Source organism: Drosophila tropicalis, unplaced genomic scaffold (assembly GCF_018151085.1).
Source record: "Drosophila tropicalis isolate 14030-0801.00 unplaced genomic scaffold, ASM1815108v1 contig_443, whole genome shotgun sequence".
Lineage (NCBI taxonomy): Eukaryota > Metazoa > Arthropoda > Insecta > Diptera > Drosophilidae > Drosophila > Drosophila tropicalis.
This window is the reverse complement of record NW_027172907.1, coordinates 6,444,769-6,470,425: the sequence shown is the minus strand read 5'-3', so window position 1 is coordinate 6,470,425 and position 25,657 is coordinate 6,444,769. Positions and strand designations below refer to the sequence as shown.

General features: G+C 43.1%; 4 protein-coding genes across 9 annotated transcripts; 2 read left to right on the top strand and 2 right to left on the bottom strand.

The window, feature by feature from the left end:
• Window positions 1-1,242: 1,242 nt before the first annotated feature.
• On the bottom strand, window positions 1,243-16,487 carry rno (rhinoceros). Its single transcript, XM_068286184.1, is given in 9 exon segments — window positions 1,243-11,536; window positions 11,539-12,115; window positions 12,778-13,469; window positions 13,546-13,735; window positions 13,803-14,019; window positions 14,103-14,297; window positions 14,369-15,123; window positions 15,238-15,711; window positions 16,394-16,487. Coding segments are annotated over 7 exon segments (11,388 nt in total). The 5' UTR covers window positions 14,935-15,123; window positions 15,238-15,711; window positions 16,394-16,487; the 3' UTR covers window positions 1,243-2,585.
• A 603-nt stretch (window positions 16,488-17,090) lies between these two features.
• mri (mrityu) lies at window positions 17,091-20,198 on the top strand. Of its 6 annotated transcripts, none has more exons than XM_068286273.1 (5): window positions 17,091-17,107; window positions 17,837-18,681; window positions 18,914-19,111; window positions 19,177-19,494; window positions 19,669-20,198. In XM_068286273.1, the coding sequence occupies exons 2-5, from the start codon at window positions 18,009-18,011 to the stop codon at window positions 19,890-19,892; spliced, it is 1,413 nt and encodes a 470-aa protein (XP_068142374.1). In that variant the 5' UTR covers window positions 17,091-17,107; window positions 17,837-18,008; the 3' UTR covers window positions 19,893-20,198. The 6 variants fall into 6 exon arrangements, with proteins under 6 accessions (XP_068142374.1, XP_068142378.1, XP_068142377.1 ...); XM_068286276.1 differs by lacking the exon at window positions 17,091-17,107 and adding an exon at window positions 17,500-17,700 and having other exon boundaries at window positions 17,863-18,681; XM_068286271.1 differs by lacking the exon at window positions 17,091-17,107 and adding an exon at window positions 17,500-17,700.
• Window positions 20,199-21,311: 1,113 nt separating this feature from the next.
• Gk1 (Glycerol kinase 1) lies at window positions 21,312-25,437 on the bottom strand. The gene is made up of 3 exons (XM_068286018.1): window positions 24,702-25,437; window positions 21,798-22,928; window positions 21,312-21,735 (listed from the first exon to the last, which is right to left on the bottom strand). The coding sequence occupies exons 1-3, from the start codon at window positions 24,963-24,965 to the stop codon at window positions 21,520-21,522; spliced, it is 1,611 nt and encodes a 536-aa protein (XP_068142119.1). The 5' UTR covers window positions 24,966-25,437; the 3' UTR covers window positions 21,312-21,519.
• Window positions 23,082-24,700, top strand: NitFhit (NFT-1 protein). The gene has a single exon (XM_068286019.1). It carries the CDS (start codon window positions 23,193-23,195, stop codon window positions 24,612-24,614), a length of 1,422 nt encoding a protein of 473 aa, XP_068142120.1. The 5' UTR covers window positions 23,082-23,192; the 3' UTR covers window positions 24,615-24,700.
• Window positions 25,438-25,657: the final 220 nt, after the last annotated feature.

Here is a 25,657-nt window from a genome sequence, read left to right as displayed (position 1 = left end):
AAAGTTTCATCCCCACCCCTCAAACCCCTAACCATAACTAACTCCATCGAACAGGAGAAAGGAGAGCGCTCTCTCTCTCTCTCTGAATAGTTTCATTATTTGGTCTGGCAGCATCTAAAAAAAAAAAAAAAAAAAAAATTGTTGCCCCAAAAAAAAAATACATTTTTGACCACTGTGCCATGCTGCTCGCTTGGTTTTTTATCCCCTGCCTTTTTAGCAATATTTTCCTTAATTGACCAAATGATTTTCGCTTTAGCAGATCAATTAGTTGTATATATATATATACATATATACCGATTCATGTATATATGTTTTAGATGTATTTATGCTGACCTGACTAAGAAAAGTAAATTGTTGTTGTTGTTGTGGTTGTGCTGCAATTGTTTAAAGATTTTTTTTTTGGTTTTTGGTTTTTTTCTGTTTTCTGTTGCTTTGTTTTATGTTTTTCTTCTTGTTGTTGTTGCTATTTTTCGTGTTGGTTTTGGTTGTTCTTGTTGTTGTTGTTTTTTTTTTTAAATAAGGCTTTTTCTTGTTGGTTTTATTTAAATTTTTGCTAAAAACTACAATTTAAAATTAATCATTATATAATCATTAATTCATAATTCTTTAGATATTAAACGTAATAATTACAATAATTAAAAACACATTCTCATTTCACACAAAAAATTTGCATATATTTACAATTATAATTAGGATACGATGTTTTATATATATATATATATATATATATATATATATATATATATATAGATATTTTTTGCAATTTTTGTTTCTCTTGTTGCTTATGCTGGAATAAATATTTTTAAAGTTTTTGTTTTGTTTTTCAAGTATTTATATATATATATATATAATTAATTTGTCGTCGTTATTATTCGCGTGTTTTTTTTTTTTTTTTTTAAATTAAGTTTGGTTTTTTTAGTAAGAGTAAATAGAGAATTGTGTGTGTGTGGGGGAAGGGAAGGGAGGGTGGGGCATGAATGAAATATTTTGTGTTCTTGACTTTTTTGCTTATAGAAAACCAGTGTACTTTTCTGTTTTGTTTTTTTTTTTTCATTTTAAACTTTACTTGTTACTTTTTTTTTTTTTTTTTTTTTTTTTTGTTGGGGTTTTTTTTTTTTGTATTGTTTTTATTTATTTTTACCTATATTACTATTGCTTCAACACACACACATACATGCAAAGAGACTAAAAAAAAAATAATAATAATAATTACACAAAAAAAAAAAACTTGGAAAATAACAATTAGACAAAAAAAATTATTTATATATATTTTTTGTTATATATATACATATACATATATATATGTGTGTAAATGGGGACAGGACTTGTTGCACTTGTTCACTTAATTGCTACTACTAAATACAAAAGGACATTTTGTTTTTCCCCTTACGTTTTTAATGTGGTTCGAGAGGGCATATTAAAGATGTAAAAGGTTGTGTGTGTGTGTGTGTGTGTGTGTGTGGAGTGGGATGGGCAGGGGAGGAAGGAGTTGCGTTTGAAATGTTTCCTCGTTTTTTCTGTGTTTTTGTTTTGTTGTTTATATATGCACTTCGATTTTTTGCTAAGATCTACAATTAATGACTATAGGCTACAATTTTCTTGTTGAAGAATTTTCTTTTTCCATTTTCTTGCTTTTCGCTTTTTTTTTTTGTTCTTTTTAACAAGTTAAATTTTCTTTTTTTTTGCTAATAATGTTACGATTATTTTTACGCATTTTTTGTTTGTCATTTAAATAGTTATTAATAAATAGTTAATGTAAATTTATATATATATATATATATATATACAGATATTTATATATATATATATATATATAATAGATGCTTGGCTTTATCCGATCATTGAATTGTATTTTGGGGGCATTTTACAGGCGTTCCCGGGAGCATTTTGGATTATTTCTTCATTTCCTTTCCTTTGTTTTAATACACAATTATTTTACAGACAAAAAAAAAAAAAAAAAAAACTTGCTATAATTTACAATTAATTTCTCTCATTTCTTTCCCCCCCTTCCATTATCCCTTTCTCGAGAGAATTGTTCGCAAACACAAAAAGAAAGTCGACAAACATTTATAAAGCGAATTTTTGAAAAATAATTTAAAACAATAAAAAAGTTACAGAAAAATTTGTAAAACAATTAAAAACAAAGACACATAAAAAAATAAAGGAGGGGGGGCGGAAGATTAGAGGATTATCTTATAAACTAACTGTACAATTTCTAATAAAAAAAAAAAAAAAAATAATTGCTGGTGGTTGGTGTGAGGGAGTAGGGGATGAGGGAAAGCGTAGAGAAGAAGATTAAAGAGAAGTAGTCTCCATATGGGAAACAAAGTGACTTAAAGTGAAAGTGAAGAAAGCGAATAGAGTGTAAGAAAGAGATAGGAAGATAAAGAGCAAGAGTGCATTTGAATGCGAGTGCGAATGGGAAATAAAAATGGAAGTGTTTCTGTTTCTGTTGTTGTTGCTTGCTCTTCTTTTTCTCTCTCTCTCTCTCTCTCTATCTCCTGTCGTTTCCGTTCTGTTCTGTTGTGTTCTGTTCTTCTTCTTGTTCTGATCGATCTTTCAGTTCGGTCTTTCGTTTATGATTATCATCTAACCTCACAGTCTTTTTTCAATGGAAGTAAACTGCCCCCGCCCGAGCCGGTGCTGGCTCCACCGCCGCTGCCATTATTATTATTATTATTATTACTGTTATTGTTATTATTATTATTACTACTATTATTATTATTATTGCTGTTGCTGCTGCTGTTGTTGTTGTTGTTGCTCTGACAGGAATTACTGGACGCCGAACCTGAACCACTCGCCGATGGCAATGAATTTTGACTATTCTCATAGTTACCCACACTGACACTTAACGGGACCACAAGCGATGAATTTGGCGTCGATGGTGCAGCACCACCGCCACCACCACCATTACCACCAACACCAGTAACTCCACCAACATTACTAACACCACAACCGACGCCTGGCCCACTCTCTGGCAATGATGTAGAATCATGGACATCGGCACTTTTGCTCGAATCGATGACCAAACACGGCGGCGATGGGGTTCCCGTATCCTTGCCCATACGACATGCCGGCGATGCATTCGCATTTTGGGAATGCGGCGTAAAGCTATTCAACTGCGGTGAGGCGGGTATCAATGGCAATTCGTTGGCCGGTGACATGGCCACCACCATGGAGGCGGGTGTTTCTTCGGTCTTCTTTGCTCCAATCACATAGCCACCACCCGATGAGACGCGTGCAATTTTCAAACGCAATGGTGCTGCCTCTATGGATGATTCCATGCTGCTGCTGGTGGTGCTGCTGGCGGCGTTGGTGTTGCTATTCCCTGTGATATTCGTTGTTGACGCCTCAGCTCTCCGTTTGCCAAAACGTAAAATCAACTTGGGTTTATCACCCGGCGATGCACTTGCCGTATTCTCAATTAATGTGGTTGTCATGGTGGTCGTGGTGGTGCTACAGCTGCTATTTAATGACACTTGCTGTTGCTGCAGCTGCTGCTGCTTCTGGCGTTTCTTTTCCTTCTTATCCTTTTTCGGTTTCGAGGATTTGGCCTTCTTGGTGGGCGGCGGCAGAGGCATCATTATTTCCATATCGGTGGCTATTCCACTCGAATCTCGCTTACTATTCGCATGATCCAGTTCACCTTTGTCAAAATCTTGCATAACCTTCTTCCGATAGTTCATCGAATCACGTTTGATCTCCTCGAGAGTTGGTGTGCTACCATAATTGCTGGTCAAACGTTTCTTGGGCGGACAAGCACGTCTGGTCATCTCGTATCTATAGCTATGACTCTCACTTGTGCCACCCATGGTATTGCCAAGACCACTGCCAATGATATGTTCCGGTATGCTACGAATTTTGATTTTCAATTTCGGTGCCGATTGACCATGCCCACCATTATCATCTTCACTGCTCTGCTCCAGGGTCTTGCTGCGTCCGCGACGTTTGCCCGCACTGGAAGCGGCTCCCGTTTTGCCGTTGCCATTGCCGCCGCTGCCATCGCCATTGCTGCCCGAACTGCAGGCACTGCGGCGACGACCATCGCCGTTGCCACCACTAGAGCCACCACCATTATTACCACTACCAATCGAAGGATTCAATATATCACTGATACCAATCAATTGATCCTCAACGCTGGTGTCTAGCGAACGCAATTCCCGATTGCTTGGATTCTTTTTGAATCGCTTCGTGCGCTCCTGTTCCACTTCGATATCCTGATGTCCCGACTTGTCGATGGTCTGTCCAAGGCTATCGGAAGTCCCGCCAAGCATTCCGCAAGAGCTATCATCATTGAGATTATCCTTCTGCACCACATACAGGCTGAGGAGTTCCTTTTTCCGCATACGTCGCGAATTGCCGCTGACAACCGCCGATGAGGAGGACGACGAGGCCACTGTGGTGGCCACCGATGTCGACATGGTCGATTGGGCATTCAGATTCGTCGACTGGCCAATGAGTGAGGCCTGCTGGAGATGATGATGATGTGTGATACTGCTGCTGCTGCTGTTGTGCGTTATGGTGGTAACCAGTCCAGCTGGATCTTTGATTTTCACTTTCAATTTGGTTGCCGTCAAGCTTGTGGTATCCGAATCAATGGACACTTCTTCGGATGTTGCCTCCAAGGAGGCCTCAACAAGAGAAGCCTCCACCAAACTGGGCGCCATTTGATTCGCTTCGGTGGAATGCAAATGCAGACTACTAACCAATGGAACAGTGGCCGTTGTGGCCATTGTAGGCGTGGGTATTACTCCGCCTGCTCCTCCTACTACGCCTACTCCTCCACCAATGCCGCCGCCACCACTTGATGATGGTGTGGCGGCCATAGATGCTGCCGCTGCTGCTGCCGGTGAGGTAGTGCTGGTTCCTGTTGCCCTCAGAGCCGATTGGAATTGTCGTTCATCCTCTTCATCGAATTCACTGAGCGTCTGATCCGCCGTACCAGAATCAAAGGCACCCAATAGATTATTTTGATATGCCTCTTGTGAGGCAGTGCTATGCGGTGCTTCGAAGTCCAGATTGTAGGTTCTCATGTCAACGGGGCCAGGTAAAACAGGATGAAGCAAAGGATTCGGTGTCGTTGTTGTTGTTGTTGTTCCACTTCCTCCGCCTCCTCCTCCGGCTGCAGTTGATGGCGTTTGCTGCGTTGGCTTCGGATGTTGCTGCTGTTGTTGCTGTTGTTGTTGCTGCTGCTGCTGTCCACGCGGCGTTCTTAATTCAAAGCTACGACGACGATTTCTCAATGATTGCAGATTCTCCACTCCCGGTCCAGTGAGCTCATCGAGCTCAAACTCATATGGAGTGCCTACCAGATTGTTGACAATATGCGTATTGCTACCATAATCCGCCATGGGCGATGGTAATGGCAATGCCATGCCACTATTTGCACTTCCGCCACGTCCACGACCTCGTCCTCGGCCTCGCCCACGTCCGCTGCCAGTTGCTCCGGCAGCACCCGATCCACTGCCACGTGGTGCCCGCTGGCGTGGTTTCCCTTGCAATGTATGGGTCAACGGATCGTATTTAGAGGCGGCTGCCACAGCTGCTGCTGCTGCGGCAGGTGGCGGTGGAACTGGAGGAACGGCAGCAGCTGCTACCGAAACTGGTGTTGCGGTTGCCGCTTGCCTTGGGGATTTACCCTGTGGCGATTTACCTGGCAATTGTGGGCTCCTATGCGGTTGCTGCTGCTTCTGTTTCGATGATCCGGAGTTGCCTCTCTTGCCCACTGGTGAATCTTTAGTGGCTATGGGCACTGGCACCGGAATAGGCGGCGTTGGTGCCGGCATCATGGTCGTTGTGGGGGCAACAATCGGATATGGTGGCATTTGATTATCAACAAATTGATGATTCGGTGTTGTGGTCACATTGACTGCTGGTGGTATCGGCACTGGAACCGTTGCTGGCACTGGCATTATGCTGCCATAACCTGATCCAGAGTTATAGCCACCATTGCCATACAGATTGGTTGTGGCTTCGGCAGGCGGCATCATTGCAGCCATACTTGAATAGATTCCACCATTGTATTGTCCACTATTCGGTGTCCTCTGGTTATGCGTGGGTGTCGTCTGGGCAGTAGTTGGAGCCGCAGCTGTATTATTATACATGGCTGCTATTGAATCTATGCCATTGACCAGTGGAGCATGATTATAAGCTGGATGAGCATTACCCGTTGCTGGGGGACCAGTAGGTGGACCAGCAACTGTACCAGCTCCTCCTGTTGGCGGTGGAATCGTTGATGGTGTGGCTGTTGCACCACCTGATGCACCACTCCCAGCAGCAGCAGCAGCGGCGGCTGCGGCCGCGGCGGCAGCGTAGCTATTGAAGAAGCTTTTGCAACCGGCCTCCAATTGGGCTGCTGCTGCTGCTGCTCCTGTGGGCAGTACTGGAGCTGAAGCTGGTGGCTGATCATTCGATTCGGATACGGAACTGGGTGAGCTGCTTCTTCTGGCGGCTATTAAATCATTCTCATTCCATCGCTGCATGGTGCCAAATGGTGACTGCATTCGTGTATTCTCATCATAGTCACTCAATTTGCTATTATTTACAGGCTGGCCACCACTTGCTGAACCACCGGCACCAACACCCCCTCCAACTCCACCACTGCCACCACTGGCATAGGCAACGAGATTATTTTTCACTGCTGCCGCTGCCAAATCCACAAAATCTGGTGCACCGCCTCCACCGTTGGTCGAGGAGAGGGGTGTGTTTTTGTGTTGTTGATGTGGTGACTTTTGATCCAAAAAGCAACTGGATAAACCACCACTAGCTCCTCCGCCTTGTGATGGTTGATTGGTTTGATAGTTGACTTGATATTGGCCACTACTACCGCCGCCTCCTAGATTATTGGGCGTGGCATTCGGAGTATTGGTTAAACTATTTGCATAGCTGCCACTATTTGCCGTCATTGGTGAGTCTTTAATGGTCAAACTGGCCACCGAATTGGGTGCGGAATGTGAGGAATTGCCACCGAAGAGACAACTCTGTTGTTGTTGTTGTTGCTGCTGCTGCTGTTGTTGTTGCTGTAGCTCCTTTTGTGCATGAATAATATCCTCTGGATCGGCAGCATTATGAAATGGAAAGACCGAAGGAATCGCTGGCGTCGGTGGCAATAGATCAACCGGCGGTGGTTCTTCCTGTGCCTTACGTTTCGTTTTACGTAATTTCTCAAGCAGATTACGAGTTGCTTGAATGCTATCCTCTTCGGATATTTGTTTCACACCCTCTACCAGCTGCGAGCCAAGTAATACCAATTGTCCAGGATTTGGTGGATTTAGAACGCTGGTTAGATTTGATGGATAATTATTGGCATATTTGCTATCTTCCATTTCCAATATGGTATCCACAATGGGTTCCAAGACACAAGGTGTTGCTGGCGGCAATTGTGCGGCTGTTGGAGTTGTATTTGCAACAGGATTCATTGGTGGAGTAACCACAACCGAGGCTGGCATTGTGGTGTTTGATTGCATTTGTTGCTGCTGCTGCGTATGATGCTCGCCTAGACCATGATGTGGAAGCGGGAGTTGTGAATGCTGCTGCTGCTGTTGTTGTTGCTGTTGTAGTTGCTGCTGCTGCTGTTGATCTCCTCCAGAATTGGCCGAATTGGAATCCAATTCAATAATCTCTGGTGGCTCTGGCGGTATCACCTGTACAGCTGGAGATGAAGTCGATGCTGAATATTTACTAGCATTGCTTGCCAATAAGTCATTTTTGCGCTGCTCGGCAAGCTCACGGGCCATTTCCATTTCATTGAGCAAATGCTGGGTATGATGGGTATGCTCCTCCTCCTCATCATCGTCATGACTGCGTGGATGACTACGTCTGCGGCGACGTCTGCGTGGCCGCCAACGTCCACGATCACCAGCACTGCCATCGGATAGATCATCATCATCATTCGATGTCGGTGTCGGTGTAGGTGAGGCGGGTAATGGTGCGGCCGGTGGTCGCTCATCATCAATAATGATGTCAGCCAGCTTGCTAGCATTCCCAGAGAGTTGAGTATGAGTGGGCGCAGTGGTTAACTCTTCATCAATATCCATGGGCACTTCACCAGACTCAATGGAAGAGGCTTGGTCTACATCAGGCTGTGGATCAGAAGGGGAATCCACATCTCTCGCTCGATGAGAGGAACGAGCTGTAGATAGAGGTAGAGTTGTCGTCGACGTTTCCGACGCCGGCGTCGTCGTTGTTATCGTCGTCGTCAGTGGCGGTGTTTGTTCTCTTTCCTTGGCCAACAACAATTCCTTGCGATTCTCTTTATCCTTTGGCCTGTCCTCTTCTAGCAGTGCTGCTGTCGCTAAAATAGGAGCGGGAGCAGCTGGTGTCAATGGACGGGCATTGAATTCCTGTTGCTTACGATCCAACAATTTGTCCAACGCACTAATCGATCTACCTCCACTTGCAGCCTTTCTTTGACTAATCTCCATTTCCAGATTAGCTGGAACTGCTGCTGCTGCTGCTGATGCCGCCTTTTTGGGTGACTCATCGGCACGAGATTTGCGACGATTGCTAGAGGATTTCTCTGGCGAGGATTTGGTCGGTGTGGCTGTTGTTGTCGCTGTCACTGCCACTGGTGATGGTGGTCGTGATTTGGAATTGCGTAAGGAACGTTTGTTTGGTGTTACCGCAGTCGCAGCCTGTGATTGCTGTTGCTCATCCATGGAGGATTTACGTCTTTGACTTTCACCTTTATGGGATGTTCTCTTTGGCGATTTACTTGTATGTGTGGTGGTGGAATTCTGACGTGTTCGTGGCATTCCAGCTGATGCTGCTGCTACTGCTGCTGTTGCGGCTGTTGGTGGTTGTATGGGTGTAGAAGAAGCAGCTAATGCTGGTGGCTTGTCTAGCGATTTGCGTGGTGAACGCTTTGGCACTATGGAGGAGGATGATGAGGTGGCGGTTGTAGCTGAGGCTGAGGCAGTCTCTTTAGTTGGTGAATGTTTGGTATCATTATCGCTAGATTCGGTATCGGAATCATCGGAGCCACTGCCACTGCTGGAACTTGAGCCAGAGCCAGAACTTGATCCGGAACTAGAACTATCACTATCACCACCCGAGCTAGAGCTAGAGAGATTTGGTGGAGCCACACGGCGCTTAACAGGGGAACGTTGTTGCTGTTGTTGCTGCTGCAGCAATTGTTGTTGCTGCTGCTGGTGCGACAATTCTTCATCACCTTTGGAACGTCTTCGATTCGCTGATGTTGACGTCGTCTCCTTATGAGATGAAGTTCTTCTTGATGGTTTAAGTGGTGAGGTGTTAGGTCCTTGATCCCTGTCTTTCTCAGCTGTTGTCTGCTCCTTTTCGGCAGAGATTAGAGATGTCTCTTGGATGGGTTTACTGCTCTTTAATTGCTCGGCTGCCTTTTTGGCTGCCTGTCTTTGGGGTACATAGGACACAGCGAAATTCGACTTGGGTGCAGCAGCAGACAACGATGATGATGATTTGACATCCGCAGTCGATGCCAGAGATGCAGGTGGAGATGATTTCTCTTTATCCGTCGTCGTCGTCGTCGTTGACGGCGGTGGTTCTCTTGGCACCTTTGGCGGTCGTCCACGTTTACCTCGCTCGGCTGTTGTTGTGCCCGCTGGTGTGGATTTCTGTTGCTGCTGTTGTTGTTGTTGCTGCTGGTGATGTTGATGCTGGTGATCCTTGGGTGGCCTACCTCTCTCACCGCCAGTTGAACCATCCGCTTTGAGTTTACTTTTACCTCCTATTCCAGTGGCAGGACTATCGGGTTCGCGTAATCTTTCATTTGGATCGGGTTGATTAAGTGCATTGCTGGCGAGATTCGTGGAACGCATATTTTCGGAGGCTTTTTTGGCTGCCTGTCGTTGAGGAACCACAAGTAAATCAGCTGGAAACGGCAGTTGTTGTTTGGCATTTGTATTTGTTTTCGTTTTCGCTGTTAATTCTTTCGAGGATTTTCTAGATGCTGCGCCGATTGTCGTCAAAGATGCAGACGCAGGAACAGGTGCTGAAGCGGGTGGTGGTGGTGGTGGTGCTAGTAGTGTTGGTGCATTTGGTGTTGTTCCCGGCACAAATTCTTTCATAGCTGCCTTAGTTCGTATCGTTTGTTGATTCTGTGAATCACTTATATTGCTCTCCATTGTTATCCTTTCGTTGCGTCCTTGACTGGAGGATGTGGTGCGACTTGAACTGGAACTGGAATTACCGCCACTACTGCTACTGCTATCCGAATCGGAATAGATTTGTTGGCCCAATTTACGACTTGCTGCTGTTGTTGTTCTTGCCGCATTGCTTCCTGCTCCGCTTGCCGAATTGATGGCATTTGTTGTGGAACGCTGATGCGTGGATGAGTTATTGCCACTGGCAGCGGTTCTTTCAGTTGTCTTTAGGGGCATTAACTCTTCACTTTCATCACTAGAGAGACTGGCACCAGCAGCATCTTTGTCCATTTGTGCTAATCCCCTCGTTGCCGTTGTTGTTGCTGTTGTCGCTGGCGTTGTTGTTCCTGTCGCTGTCGCCGCTGTCGAAGAAGATAATTTTCTTCTTCCCGTTGACGATGATGCAGTTGCTCCTCCTCCTCCTCCTCCTGACTTTGACTTAGTTGGCTGGCTTTTGTTAGGTACTGATTTGTGTTGCTGTTGTTGGCGTTTTGTTGTTGTTGCTGCTGCTGTTGTTCCCCTTTGCTGATGCTTCTCATCTTTCTTCTTCCTTCTCTCAGGCTCATGATCTTCGTCCTCATCATCGCTGGAACTGCTGCTACCTCCGCTACTACTGCTACTGTTTGGATTGGTGGTAACTGGAGCCGTTTTAGTTGTACTCTTAGACGCCTCATTTTGCAATTGCCGTTGACGTTGCTGGCGTTGTTGACGTTGCTTTTGCCGTTGCTCCATGGTTCGACTATAACTTTGTTTACCAACAGCTCCTCCTCCGGTGGTTGAGGTGGCTTCCATTGTATTTGTTGTTGCTTTTCTTCTTCTTCTGCTGCATGAGGAACTACCGGCACTTTCACTGCCTGAATCACTGTTTGAGGAAGCGCTATTTGAGGATGAGCTAGAGCCATGCGGCGAGCTGGAATCACCCGATGATGAACTGCCGCTTGACGTATGGGAGGACGCACTGCTATGGCGCCCACTAGTCCGTTGTGGCGGCTGCTGCTGTTGCTGCTGTTGATGTGGCTGAATTTTATTCGCTTGCTGCTGCTGTTGGGACGACGTCGCCGCCGTTGCCGTACCGCTCTTTGAGGCACGCCTCCCGGAGTTATTTTGTTTACTAGAAGGCGTTTTAATGGCTGAGGTGATTGATGATGATGAAGCGCCGGCAGTGGCCTTCACCTGATGGCTAACTGGCTTTTCAGGTGAAGATGTACGTGAGGAGGAGTTTATTGCACCATTATTGAGTTTCTTGGTTGGAGAAGTAGCAGCTGCTGCGCCTTTGCCAGCTGCTGCTGCCTGTTGCTGCTGCTTACGCTTGGTGGGCGATTGCGAGGCAGATCCCCGTCGACCTGCCGGTCTGCCCGGTTTATTGCCGCTACCAGCAGAACTCTGCTTCACCATTTTACCCATTAACTGCTCAGTATATATTCCAAATTGCGATACTGTGCCGGCACAGTTGGTCGTCCCTCCGGTCCACTCAGAGCCGATGAGCTATAGAAGGGATCGTATAGTGTGGGACCATCATTGGCATAGATAACAGCCTCTAAATCCAATGGCGGTTTGTTAGTATCTGACTTTTCTAGTTTATCAGCGGCGCAGGATTTATCCAATTTTGCCGATGATGCCGCCGCCGCAGCAGATACAACACGCTGCTCATCGAGTACACCAAGCTGCTTATAGAAGACCTGCTCTCGCAGCTTAAATAATGAACGTGATAGTTTCTCTCTTCTGCTAACCATATAGCAAAGATTTCGTACACGTTCCAAATCCTGTCGCAAATGAACAACCAATTTATGATTCTCCAAATCCTGTTGCTCTTGTTTGCGTGCCAACATTTCCACATCCTCGGATTTGGGTGGTATTAGCTCACGATTATGGCGGGATTTACGTTTCAGTTTCCAATAATTATAGATGGCTATAATGGCATCATCGTCCACATCGAATAAATGGCAACTGATGTCATTGATGTTGACATGTTTATCGAATTCGGCTTCGACCTCCTAAAAAAGCAAGAAAATAAGAATAAATAACAAAAATATATGTATATACAAAATAAAAATTTTAGTTCAAGGAGAGTATTTTTTTAACAAAAGAATTAGATGTACCCTTAGAATCTTCTAGTGCTTGTGTTTTGTACTGCTGCTTTAATCCTTTTGCTAATTTGTAACACTTGCTTTTACTCCTTAATCAACTGCTAGTTCTACTAATGAAGACTTTTCAAATCCCTGGTTAAACTTCAGTCCAAGTCTAAAAATTGGTGCTAAAGCTTTTCCAATTTAATATCTAATACCCTTTCATAACCTGATGAAATTCAAAATTCTAAACCGCCAAAAATGTTCTTTAATGTATCGCGTTGGTCTTTTAATCTATCACCCTGTCTCTCTCACACGTATAGTATATGAATAGACATGCTAACAAGAAAATATTTTTGTTTTGAAAACAATTGATAATATATAAAAATGCAATTTGTGTAATGCATCAACGAATGAATGACGAATCATATGCGCAATTTAAATATTATACATATATAAATTGAACTGAATCTAAGTGGAAAACCCATACTAAAGAATATGGGGTGACTCAACTTGGAAATAGAATCTTCTTATTGGAATCTATACAATTTACAATTAACAAATAAGCTTCTTTTCATATTTCCACTCACCTGTAACCTTTGGGCACGAGCCTGATTCCTTTCCTCGGAGGTCATGGAATCATTTTTACGATGCGCTTTTCGTCTCCGTTGCTCTTCGCCGCTTAAGCCGCCAACGCCAGCCAATCCATGACTGCTGCCATCATCCGTTCCATGATGACCTAAGCCTAATTTTGCTCCCACTCCAGTGCCATATTTATTTGCTCTACTTGTGGTTGATGAACTGCCAGCACCAACACCACTAGATCCAACTCCTGCACCAGCACCAGCTCCCGCACCACCGCCACCACTGCCCTCCTTTTTGCCTTTGCTCATGCTATGCTTTTGGCAATAGGAACGCAATTTAACACCATCCTCGGCATTGCCCTCCTCGATAATGGCTCGCATTTCCAGGCCATGCTGGAATGCACAGGTTACATGGTATGCTGTTTTGCATGGCTTAACCGAGCATTGTATACAACTGCCAACACGTTTGCGGCAAAGGACACAGATGAGAGACCAACGTGATTGCGGAATGCTTGAGATTTTTGTTATCGGCTCCATGCGATCCACACAACCGATGCTAACTTCGGGTATCCATAATGCACAGGAGACATGGGCCCAATGTTTGCCAGATTTATTGGATTTCATGGCGCCACCCTTGTTGGGACATAAAACGCAATCCGGTTTAATGCCCATCGAACAAGTGCGACATAGCCATTGGCCTAAAGGAACACAAATGGGGTTCGAATTGAAATGAATTTAAATTAGTTTCCCGCACTCATTTTCTTTCCCTCTTACCTGATGGAATTGCTGTAATGCCGTAACAAGCCTGATGCACACAGATATTGCAATTATCACAGAATACCATTTCATTGGCCTCCTCGGAATCGGGTGAACGGCAAACATCGCATATGACATTCTCGTCAAATTCAATGCCCAGACCCTCTTCCTGTTTAAGTATGACCTGAATTTGCTCCCAGCAACGTACCTAAAACAAATATCAAAAACATCATATACATATACATAATTATGAGAAATATTTAAAAAATACTTACCTCCAATTCCTCTATAACCCTTTCAAATTGCGTCTCATTAATGGGAAATGCTCCACATTGGGCACGATCAGCATTATATAGACGCAACCAGGCCTCATCAATGGGATCAATATCATAGGCACATGTGTTCTCCGCCAAGGCAGCCACATTCGTCAGACAATGCAGATCCGGCGAATAGTGCTCGTCTTTGGTAATGCGCAGGAAGCGATTTTTTGGACTACATAATAAAATATGAAATTGAATTGAATTGAATTTAGTTTTGATTAAAGGTTTTTGTTTTTTTTTTGTTTGCCAACTTACAGCTTAAAGTCATGCGCTGGCGATACAATTGGTTCAGGCAGCACATAAACGCAGGGTTCGGGCAATGAATCTGGATTGACTGGAACCTGTACACCCTTCTCCCATTCCTGTTTCCATTGATCCGTAACAATTAAATACTCATAATGGGCCAATGGCTCTGAATCGGGCAATTTCATAGCGCTAATGAGATCCTTGCTGTTAAAACGAAATAAAATAAGTAAAAATAAAAATATATTCAAATATAGAGAGATTGGGAGGAAACTTACCGATACAGTTCAGCTGGAGCTTCAGTCGAACTACGATTATATATGCTCGACATTTTAATATCGGCCACAGAACGTGCTTGCCATGAGCTTGTAGTGCTCGAGCTAGTGCTGGCTCCTTTGGCTGTTGCCGATCCAGTTCCACCGTTGCCTCCTCCGCCTGCTCCTCCAGCTCCTTGTGATTTACTTTTGCTTGAGGATTTTGCCAATTTTGTGGATTTACTTTTGCTGGGAGGATGATTTGCAGCAGCATCTGACGTCTGATCTTGATTATCGTGGCCAGCACTTGTTGGCTCTTTGTTGCTTGTTGTTGATGTTGTTGCTGCTGCTGCATTTGTTGTCGTCGTTGTTGTTGTTGATGCGGTTGTATTTGTGGTTGCCCCGTTGGGCGGTCGTCCTTTACGTCGCTTTGTGGGCGGTGGTTGTGGCTCAACATCCTTACGCTTTTGCTCTTGCGGCGGTGGTGGCGGTGGCAATGGCACCTGCTGCTGCGATATATGCAGCGAAGGCGCCTGCGGCGGATGATGCGTTGGCGTTGGCTGAGTACCGCGTTTACCTCTTTGTGACATTTTTCATTGGCTTTGTGTGTGTGTTTGTTGTTGTTGGATTGGTTGTGTATATGGTGTGTGTGTTGTGTGTGTGTGTGTTGTTTTTGTTGCTTCTGCTTAGCTTCTCTTCTACTTCTTTGACGTGTGCTTGCTACTGTTTTATTAGCAAGTTAAGAGTGAGAGAACCCCAGGAAATTAAGCGTCCAAGACCTAAAAAAAGATGAGATTGAATGGAATTATATCCATGGATTAATGGGAAAACTGATATATGTAAATAGCATATATATGAGAATTGATTGCAAAGTCGTCACAATTACTACTTACTACATGCTTAAGGCCACAGTTGGCGACACCACACCGGCGGCGGCTGCTGCTCTGGCGCTCTCCTGGTTGTGGTGTGATTGCTCTGATTATTGGTTTGGTTGGTTTTTTTGTTGTAGTGGAACATGGACGACGCCGCTGCTGCTGCCCCAGCCCGTATCCTGAGTAGGGACGCCACTTTGCTGGTTCAATTTGGTGCCCCTCTCGAGAGATTAATTTTGTGTTCTCTCTCTTTCTTGGGTGACACTCACACACGTTTTTTTTGTTTTTATATTACTTCCTTCTTTCGTTGCAATTTTTGGTCGATTATTTTTTGTTCTTATTTTTTTACTTTTCTTTTTTTTTTTTTATTCTCAATGTTTTTGCACGCACTCTTCTGTCTTTTTTCTCTCTCGCTCGCACGCTCGCTCGCTCGTCCCTCACTCTCTTTCTGTGTTGGGCTCACTCTATTTATCTGTTTGCTTAGCTAAAGTTTTTCTTTTTCAAATTAGTTTTACTTAAATTGTAAGTTTCTCTAGTTATGCGATTTTTTTTTGGGAAAAAGTGGTTCGGAGAGTTGGTGGGTTAAAGAATTTATATATATATATTATTATCGTAAATATACACAAAAACACACACAAAAAAAATAAAATAGAAAATCGCTTGGCCACTCTCGGACAACAGCTGACTGCTTTGGCACTCATACAACCGCTCACTCGTTTTGTCTCACTCGCTCGCCGAAAGGGCGCGCTTATTGCTGTCCTTAGTGCGAGCGAGAGAAAAACAGGTGGCTTGAGTGTTTCAGTAGTCAGCTTTTGTTGGTCTTCGGGCCAGCCTCCCTCTCTTTCTCTCTCTCCCTCGTTGGCGGTCTCTCTCTCTCTCATATCATCACTATTGCTTCTGCTGCTTTTTTGCACCTTTTTCTACGTTTTTTTGTATTTTTTTTCTATTCTATTTATTATATTTGTTATTGCATATTTTGCTGTAAGTTATCCCATATTTTGTTGTTAGTTGCAAATTCTTGCATTGCGTTTCACATTGTTGTTGTTGTTGTTCTTGGTGTTGCTGCTGCTGCTGCTTCTACTTTGTTTGGCATATTATTATTTTACATTTTCACAGTTTTGTTTCGCACTTAATTGTATTTTCCGATTTGTAGCTTTTCATCATTTGCGTTTAGTACCTGATTCCATATTCCGTTTTGTACCTGATTTTCTTTTTCGTTTTGTACCTGATTTTCTTTTCTGTCGCGAAAAAAATTATTTTTTGTCGCCATTAATTTTCGACTCCATCTTGCGTTAGGGTTGTAAATGAATTATCGATAAATCGATAGCTGCGCTATTATTGCACGTATATGTGCGATAAATCGATTAAAAGCAACAACTCTTTTGAGTTAAACGCAACCCTAAAGAGATGGGACATGGATTCACTGGGAGTCACGCTTTAAACAAATTAAAATATTTGTATTACAATATAATCATTAAATGGGGATAATAATTATTAACATTTTGATCAACATAAATTTTAAACTTTTTTTATGGATTCGCAATTATTTTTCCCTATTTTAGATATAAACCCATGGTGCCGACCTAGTATCACCGATTACCGAGTTTAGTTTTAGTATTAGTTTTTGTCGACACATTCGCCGTTTAACTTACATATACATTCTTACAATATGTTTTTGATCAAGTGATTTCTTAAGTGGGAATTGCAAATATTAGTAAACTAAGAAATGGATGTATTGTTATAAACACGTCTATCCAGGTAAATATGCTTGGAAATATCATTCAAAATGTTCAAAATTATTAGTATAAATAATCGAAATATGTTTTCTTGGCATTAAATTCACAAACAAACAAATTGTGGCTCTAATTATGCGCAGCAAAGGTGCTTAATTGTAAGTAAAGAAAACCCCAACTGGTGCAATATATTCACAAGTTTATTAAATATTATTGTGAACCATTATATTGGAATCACGTGAGCTCACGCTATCATCTCTATTATGTTATGTTATTAACAGCTCAATTCGTACCCCTTAAATAGGGGGTATACTCATTTTAATCTAACGCGGCGAAGCAATTCAGTTTATATTATTTACATTGTGTAGACGTTTCATAAAGTATTATTTGCTGTAAATTGTTACAATGACATTTTTAAATTAAAGCTCAGTATTGAAAACAATCACAAATTACTTTTCGCGAAACGCCAAATACACATTTACAGAAAATGTTTGAGTTCGGTCATTTTGCTCTGACTTCAACCCAGCGAGACTGTTAAATTCGCGAGTGTTCTGTCTCTGTTTCGTTGTTATACAAAAAAATAGAAATAAAAGGAAGATTCCAATCAAAACGCAAATGGAAGCGAACCAAGAAACAGGGAGAGCCCAATGGAAATTATTTAAATTTTCACAAAAATAACAACAACGAGAATCGAAAAGGATTTTGTTTTGTTTTTTTTTTTTTTTGCTGTGCAAAAACATAAACGTATACCGTACGTTCCTGTCTGTGTGTATGTGTGTTTATGTATATGTTCTGCTGACTGAGGCCTGCCTATTTTTTTCATAAAAAAAAACAAACAAAAAGAAAATAGAAAATTTTCCTTTGCTTTATGTCTTAAGCCTGCACAGTGGGGCAAATTTCCATTCACTTTCAGAGCTAAAACAAAGAAAAATAAAAACACCGAGTCCTCGTTCGTGAGTGCAACAATTGCCGTTATTCTTAAAAGGCGAGAGAGGAGTGACAGAAAGACAGGAATTTTCTAACACCAAAGGCCCAAGACAAAGGCAAAAACCAAGCAAAATGTCAACTACACCCAATTCAAATAGTATGAGCAACAATAGCAACAGCAATCAGAGCCAGCAGCAACAACAACAACAGCAGGATACATACAGCGACAGTAGCGAAGATAATCTCGATTTGCCCAGAGATGAGCGTAGACGGCGTATTCTAAAAAGTCGCTGTCGCATGAACAATTCGGCAGGGGGTGGGAGCAGCGGTGCTGGAGGAGGAGCAGGAGGTGGCAGTAATAGCAGCAGTGGAGGAGGAGCTGTGCCCAAACATGATGTTGGCAAATCGTATATGTCGGGTAGTGGGGCTGGTGGTGCCTCATTAGCTAGTACTAGCAGTCAAGCGGCAGCGGCGGCGGCTTCTCGATTAAATGGCCCACCAGATCGTATATCGATGCTGGTGGATGGTGTTCGTTTTACAGTGGAGCAAGCCCTGCTGGCTGCCCATCCCACCACCATGTTGGGCACAATGTTTGGCACCGGTTTCCAGTTTGTTCATCCCAATGAGCGAGGCGATTATGATGTGGCCGATGGGATATCACATTTGGTATTTCGGGCCATATTGGAGTACTATAAGTCGGGCATAATACGTTGCCCGCCCACTGTGTCGGTGCCGGAACTGAAAGAAGCGTGCGATTATCTGCTTATACCCTTTGATGCCACCACCGTACGATGTCAGAATCTAAGTGAGTAGACAAAAATCTGCAAGGAGAAGGAAGCAGGAGGAAGTGTGGGAACTTAGTTAAGGCCATTTGCCTTTTTTCTTCTCTCTTTTTCTCTCTCTTTTCCAACACTCTTTGTCTCTTGTCATCTTTTTCTCGCCCATGTTTTTTTTTTTTGCCACCTTATTTTGTTTTTGTTTTTTGTTCTCATTTCTATTTGTTTTCCCAATTCCCCAACCCAACAACAACCAAAAAGGAGGCCTGCTTCATGAGCTAAGCAATGAGGGAGCCCGTCAGCAATTCGAACTATTCCTGGAGGATCTAATCCTGCCCTTAATGGTAGCATCCGCCCAACGTGGTGATCGCGAGTGTCATGTTGTTGTTCTTCTTGAAGACGATATGGTTGACTGGGATGAGGAATTCCCCCCACAAATGGGCGAGGAATACTGTCAGAGTAAGTGCATCTATCTATCGCCCGTTGTTGTATAGAGATTATAATGGTTTCTGAATCGTTTCCAGCTGTTCATAGCACTGCCATGCATCGGTTCTTTAAATATATCGAAAATCGCGATGTGGCGAAACAAGTGATGAAGGATCGTGGACTAAAGAAGATACGTTGCGGTATCGAAGGCTATCCCACGCACAAAGAGAAAATCCGTCGTCGTCCCGGCGGCAGGGCTGAAGTGATTTATAGCTATGTCCAGCGTCCATTTATACACATGTCCTGGGAGAAGGAGGAGGCTAAGAGTCGTCATGTTGATTTCCAGTGTGTCAAATCGAAATCAGTAACAAATCTCGCCGAGGCAAATGCTGATCCGCCCTTGGAATTGGATGCCAGTACGTGAGATGAACACAAATTCTCTCGCAAATCAATGGGCTATCAATATATTCATAGATTGCTTTTCCTTGCTCTCCCACACCACCTAATCCCCCACCCATAAAACAAAAAAAAAACCCCATAACACTCCTTTACTCTCCTCCTCCACCTCCTCTTCTTCCTCCTCATTTTAGGTGGCAATCCCATACCAATACTTATAGCCATGCCAATTAATCCCCATGCGATTAATGCGGACGGCGGTGGTGGAGTGGGCGGCGGCGGCGGTGGCCAACCAGTTCCAATTGCCGCTGCTGCTGCCGCTGCCGCAGCTGGTGTGGTGGCTGTCGATGAGGCCGCCGGTGGCATTGTGATGCTCAATCAATTGGAACAGGCAGCGGCAGGTGCCGAGCAGCTGTAGATCGGCGCAAATGGATCACTCGAAGAGACTTTGAACACACACACACACATAAAAGAAACGACAGACACACACTGCCAGAAAGGAATGCCACGAATACAATGCGCACAGCACTCAAGAGTCGCACAGGACGATATGCTTTCTACAGTTTTTTTTTCTACAGTTTATATATATTATATATACACCATATATACATATACATACATACATCTAAAGCACATACATTTATGCAATAAATATACGAAGAAAACAAAAAGAAAAAAAAACGATTCGAAATACGATTTCGATTCGGATCCAAACAAACAACAATTATCATGCGTAGTTGTTAATTTTTACACGTTTCTCAGTGTGTTTTAGAAGCTTTTAATCTTTCAACAAAATCTGAAAAAAATTGTTGACCTTTAGATCAACTTGAAACACTTTCAGCTCTTCGAAACCCATTCTAGATAAGACCCAATAGAAATTTATATGTAGACTTCAAGCTTTTGTTTTCAAAAGTATATTGAAATTATTTCTGAACTGATTTTTCGGTTGTAATAAGTTTTTACTTTTTGAAATTTATTTTTCCCATCTTAATAGAATTCTCTTAGTAACGTCTTCCCCGACGTTTTCCTTGAAATCTGCAGAGAACCTTAAGCTCTTGAGCATACAAAAAATGCAAAGGTTTAACTCGATTAAGTTTACCTTTTATTCTAAAAACTGAGAAATTCGGGTTTAGATCCTATGTATTCAGATCGACTATAGTCAGTTTACTTATTTTTCCCAAATTCTGCTAAAGAATTTCCTAAATCGAGTTTCTTACCCTATATAAATCTCGTTTTTTTTTCGCTTAATTTAAAAGGTAGGGAAAACGTTAGAAAATTAAGACTCCTCTGGGATTTTCTAGGGAACAGGAAGCATTCCTTGAGGATTGAAGAACGATTTAAAAGTAGATTTCACTTATAAACGCCACAGATCTGAAATCAACTTTTAAGCCTTAAACATTAGGGATTTTTATAAAGATTCATAATTTTTTAATGGTTCAGACGTTTCTTAATTTTTTCCCCATTCTATATTAAACATATTGACTTGAAAAACATTATTAATCGGTACTAAATTTTATAAAATATTCCTGAAAGTTTTTTTCGACTTCATTTTCCATTCTTAGATATTTTTAACCTTTTGAAGGTGTATTTATTTAAATATAAATATTATATTGTATTTACTCCTTTAAACCTTTAACAGGTTCGAATTTAGGAGAGTCAAAAAGACCTTAAATGGAATCAAAGTGTCAAAGGGAGCAACAACAAATCTCAATTTTGTTTTCTAAACGTAACATACAAAAGAGAAAGAGATGCAAGATGCTTAAATCAGTCACTGAACTGCAGGAGATAGAGATAGATACCTTAACATACATACATATGTATGTACATATACAACTAATTCCCAAAAATACAAATTTTTATTTGCTTGGATATAACATGGTAAACATAAAACAAAAAAAAGGAGAAGCGTAAACAAAATACACATATGTATGTATGTATATGTATCTTTCCATATATATATGTATATATATATATATCCTTTAAGTATTTGAAATACTCGAATTGCCATGGTTAGTTGCCGCTGCCCTCTTTGCATGAGGATTTTCTTAGGCACCATCAAAGGCTTCACGTTCCCCTTGGGCCAATGTGGAAGTTTCCCAATTCAAAGAGCGTTCGATGGCCATTTTCCATTTCTTATAACGTAAATCACGTTCATGGCTATTAATTGTGGGTGTAATTGGTTCCCTTGGGCCAGATTTGGATAGTGGAGCCTCCATGTTGAAACGTGGCTCGACCACCTTATAGGCAGCCATGGCAGCGCCCTGACAAAACAAACGAAACAATTAGATGAAAAAAGTGAAAGTAAAGTGACCATTTAGCTTACCAGAGCTGTGGTTTCCGATATTTTGGCCCGTAGCACATGAATGCCCACCAAATCGGATTGCAGTTGAAGGAACAATTGATTCACTGTCATACCGCCATCCACCATCAGCTTGGCCAATGGAATTTTGCAATCCTTGTGCATGGAATCAAGAATATCGCGCACTTGGAAACACACTGCCTCTAAGGTGGCACGGACAATGTGCTCACTGGTTGTCTCCTCGCTGAGGCCACAGATCACACCGCGTGCATCCTGATTCCAATATGGGGCATATAGACCATTAAAAGCTGGCACAAAGTACACATCCAACGAATTATCCACCGTCTGGGCCATGGGCTCGATTTGTCCCCAATTCTGGATGAGGCCAATATTATCCTTGAGCCAATTAAATGCAGCGCCAGCTATGGACACACTTCCCTCCAGTGCATAGTAGGGTGCTGACTTGCGACCCAATTGATAGCCCACCGTGGTCAAAAGGCCATGCTGAGAATGGACAATCGAGGGTCCTGTATTGTAGAGTAGAAAACAACCCGTTCCATAGGTGGCTTTGGCCTGGCCCTTGGCCAAACATTGTTGACCTACAAGAGCAGCCTGCTGATCTCCCAGATCAGCTGTAATGGGTACACCCTTGAGCACACCATCGGATATATCACCAAAATGCTCGGCACTGGAGCATATTTCGGGCAGTATTTTGCGTGGCAGACCAAAGAACTTTAGCAAATTGTCATCCCATTGCAATGTCTCTATGTTCATTAGCATGGTCCGCGAGGCATTGGTAACATCTGTCTTATGGACGCCACCATTCTGGGCTCCCGTCAGATTGTACATGAGCCAAGTGTCGATAGTCCCGAACATGGCATCGCCGCTTTCCATGGCTTTGCGCACTGTGGGCACATTGTCACGTAGCCAACGTAGCTTTACGCCGGAGAAATAAGGCGAAAGGGGCAATCCGCAGAGCGGACGTAAATAGTTAATGTTTCTTGCATTGTTTGGTATCGTCTCCAGCAATTCTTCCACGGTGCTTGTAGTCCGATTGTCCAACCAAATGATGGCATTGGCCAAAGTTTCGCCAGTATTTCGATCCCAGATCACAGTTGATTCACGTTGATTGGTAATACCAACAGCCACAATATCCTGAAATTATAGATTTTACCTATTAAAATTTCTGTACCTAATTTTCAAAATCGAATATCGTAAATAAAAGTAACTGTCTTTCATATCGTGAATGTACAACACTGCATAAACTTTCGATAGACCGATTTATCGATTACGATAACATTGTAATTGTATACAATAAAAATAATAGAAAAAAAAAACAACAAGCACTGACTTGCTGCTGCTGATAACAAAAGCCGACGACGACGTAACCCGTCCGTCGTCTCCAGTAGCTCCTCCCAAATGTCAAATCTGGCCAAAATTCTTTGTCGACGGACCCTGAGTTACCGCCAGATGAGCACAACCTACACCAGAATGCAGTCAAATGCAGCAGCAGCAGCAGCTGGAGGATCGGCTATTATAGCCGTTGGCCAAATGAGAGCCACCAACAACAAACTGGAGAATCTCTGCCAAGTGGAAGAATTGATAACCAGGGCCAAAGCAAAGCATGCGAAAATACTTTTCTTACCGGAATGCTGTGACTTTGTGGGCGAGAATCGTGGCCAGACTTTGGACCTCTCCGAAACCCTTGATGGCCAGCTGATGAATAAATACAAGCAATTGGCCAAAGATCAAGGGATATGGCTCTCATTGGGAGGCATACACGAATTAAAACAAGAGACGGCGGAGGGTGAACGTAAAATATACAATGCCCATGTCCTGGTCAATGATCAAGGCGAATTGGCTGCAGTTTATCGTAAGATGCATCTATTCGATGCCACAACCAAGGAGATCAGACTCCGGGAATCCGATACAGTGGCGCCGGGTGAACGTCTAGAGCGACCAGTGCAAACGCCAGCGGGTAATATTGGTCTACAGATATGCTATGATCTACGTTTCGCAGAGCCGGCCATATTGTTAAGAAAACTGGGTGCTCAAATGCTAACCTATCCGGCTGCCTTTACATATGCCACGGGCAAGGCCCATTGGGAGATTTTGTTGCGAGCTCGTGCCATTGAGACGCAATGCTTTGTAGTGGCTGCCGCCCAACAAGGTTGGCACAATCAGAAACGTCAGAGTTGGGGTCACAGTATGATCATTTCACCGTGGGGTAAAGTCCTGGCCGATTGTGGTGGCGAGGAGCCACTGGCCATAGCAACTGCCGAGGTGAATCTTAATGAATTGCCCGTGCTATATGAGGCCATGCCGTGTTTTGAGCATCGTCGCAATGATCTCTATAGCCTGACAGCCTACAATCTGAGCGATAAGGAAGCTGGTGAAGATCGTGCATTTGCCGACAACACGGTGGACAAGCGCACCATATTCTATGAGTCCGAACATTGTTATGCCTTCACCAATCTACGCTGTGTGGTCGAGGGCCATGTGCTGGTCTCCACAAAGCGAGTCACGCCTCGTCTCTGCGGTTTAAATTGTGCCGAAATGACGGATCTATTTGCAACCGTTTGCATGATTCAGCGACTGCTGGAGAAGATCTATAAGACCACTTCGGCAACGGTCACAGTGCAAGATGGTGCCCAGGCGGGTCAGACAGTGCCCCATGTTCACTTCCATGTGATGCCAAGACGTAATGGCGACTTTGGTCACAATGATCAGATCTATGTGAAATTGGATGAACGTGCTGAGAATAAGCCACCGCGTACATTGCAGGAAAGGATCGATGAGGCGCAAATGTATCGTCAGCATCTAAAAGAACTACAGAGCTAGCCATACCTCTTCTATTATCCCCTATCTTCTAATCTTCCATATGTTTAAATCAATAATAAAACGAAAAGGAATATTTGTTGCTCTTACCTTGACTTGTCCACCCAATTGTTTGAGCTTCTTGCAGGCTCCGACAATGCACTCATTGACCGTGGAGACTATCACCTTAGGATCTTGTTCGCACCATCCCTCTTTGGCAAATATCGATGGGATTTCGATCTGATGATAGCAGACAATGTCATCGGTTCCTGCTCGGAATATAATGAAACGTGCCGATGTGGTGCCATCGTCAATTGCACCCACAAAGGGGCCCTCCACACCTCCTCCCTCCACCACTTGTTCCACAGATGACATAGTATTAGGAATTTTTTGACACGATCTTGAAGCTCTCGGTCTATATTGACTGTTGACTTTGGCACTGCCTATATATGTATAAGTAAGTATGTTATTCAATTGACATGCTAGATGTTGGAATCGGAAGGGGTAAGATGCCGGGACGAGACGGGGACGACTAAATAAATGTTTCCGATAAGAGATAAGGCAGCGTTTTTTAGTCGTGGTGATGGCAAACAAAGACGACAACGGCGGCGACGTGCCCTCCTTTACGATGTGTGTATGTGTGGTAATCGACGCTGGTTAGTAGGTGCAACTATCTAACTAACTAACTACATATGCTCTTAAGCGGAAAAGAAGCAACAACAACAAGCGCAAAAACTGGTTTCCAACAACAATAACAGAAAACAGGCGGAAAGGCGTTTAAATACCCCGATATGATAATGCGAATGGCTGAACCACAACAACAAACGATAAAAAAAAAAAAAAAAAAAACAGTTTATGCAGTCAGCTTAAACGTGATGAACTTCATCACAAGTTTATCGTTTGATATTTTATTTATTACTAAACTACTGTTCAAAACTTTTCAATCACTAAAGCAACTGAAAACTCTTCAGTTCTTAGTCATTTAGTTGCAATGCTTAGGCGTATGTTTGTTTTAAACACCTCTAAATACACGATATTTGAGTCGTGTGGCCAAACTGACTATCGAT

Excerpts from the sequence above, each read along its gene's own strand:
- NitFhit (XM_068286019.1), top strand. The coding sequence starts at position 23,193 with ATGTCAAATCTGGCCAAAATTCTTTGTCGACGGACCCTGAGTTACCGC.
- mri (XM_068286273.1), top strand. The coding sequence starts at position 18,009 with ATGTCAACTACACCCAATTCAAATAGTATGAGCAACAATAGCAACAGC. Across the intron at positions 18,682-18,913 it reads CGTACGATGTCAGAATCTAA|GAGGCCTGCTTCATGAGCTA; the intron begins GTGAGTAGACAA and ends ACAACCAAAAAG. Across the intron at positions 19,495-19,668 it reads GCCCTTGGAATTGGATGCCA|GTGGCAATCCCATACCAATA; the intron begins GTACGTGAGATG and ends TCCTCATTTTAG.
- Gk1 (XM_068286018.1), bottom strand. The coding sequence starts at position 24,965 with ATGTCATCTGTGGAACAAGTGGTGGAGGGAGGAGGTGTGGAGGGCCCC. Across the intron at positions 22,929-24,701 it reads AATTGGGTGGACAAGTCAAG|GATATTGTGGCTGTTGGTAT; the intron begins GTAAGAGCAACA and ends CTATAATTTCAG. Across the intron at positions 21,736-21,797 it reads TATCGGAAACCACAGCTCTG|GGCGCTGCCATGGCTGCCTA; the intron begins GTAAGCTAAATG and ends TTGTTTTGTCAG.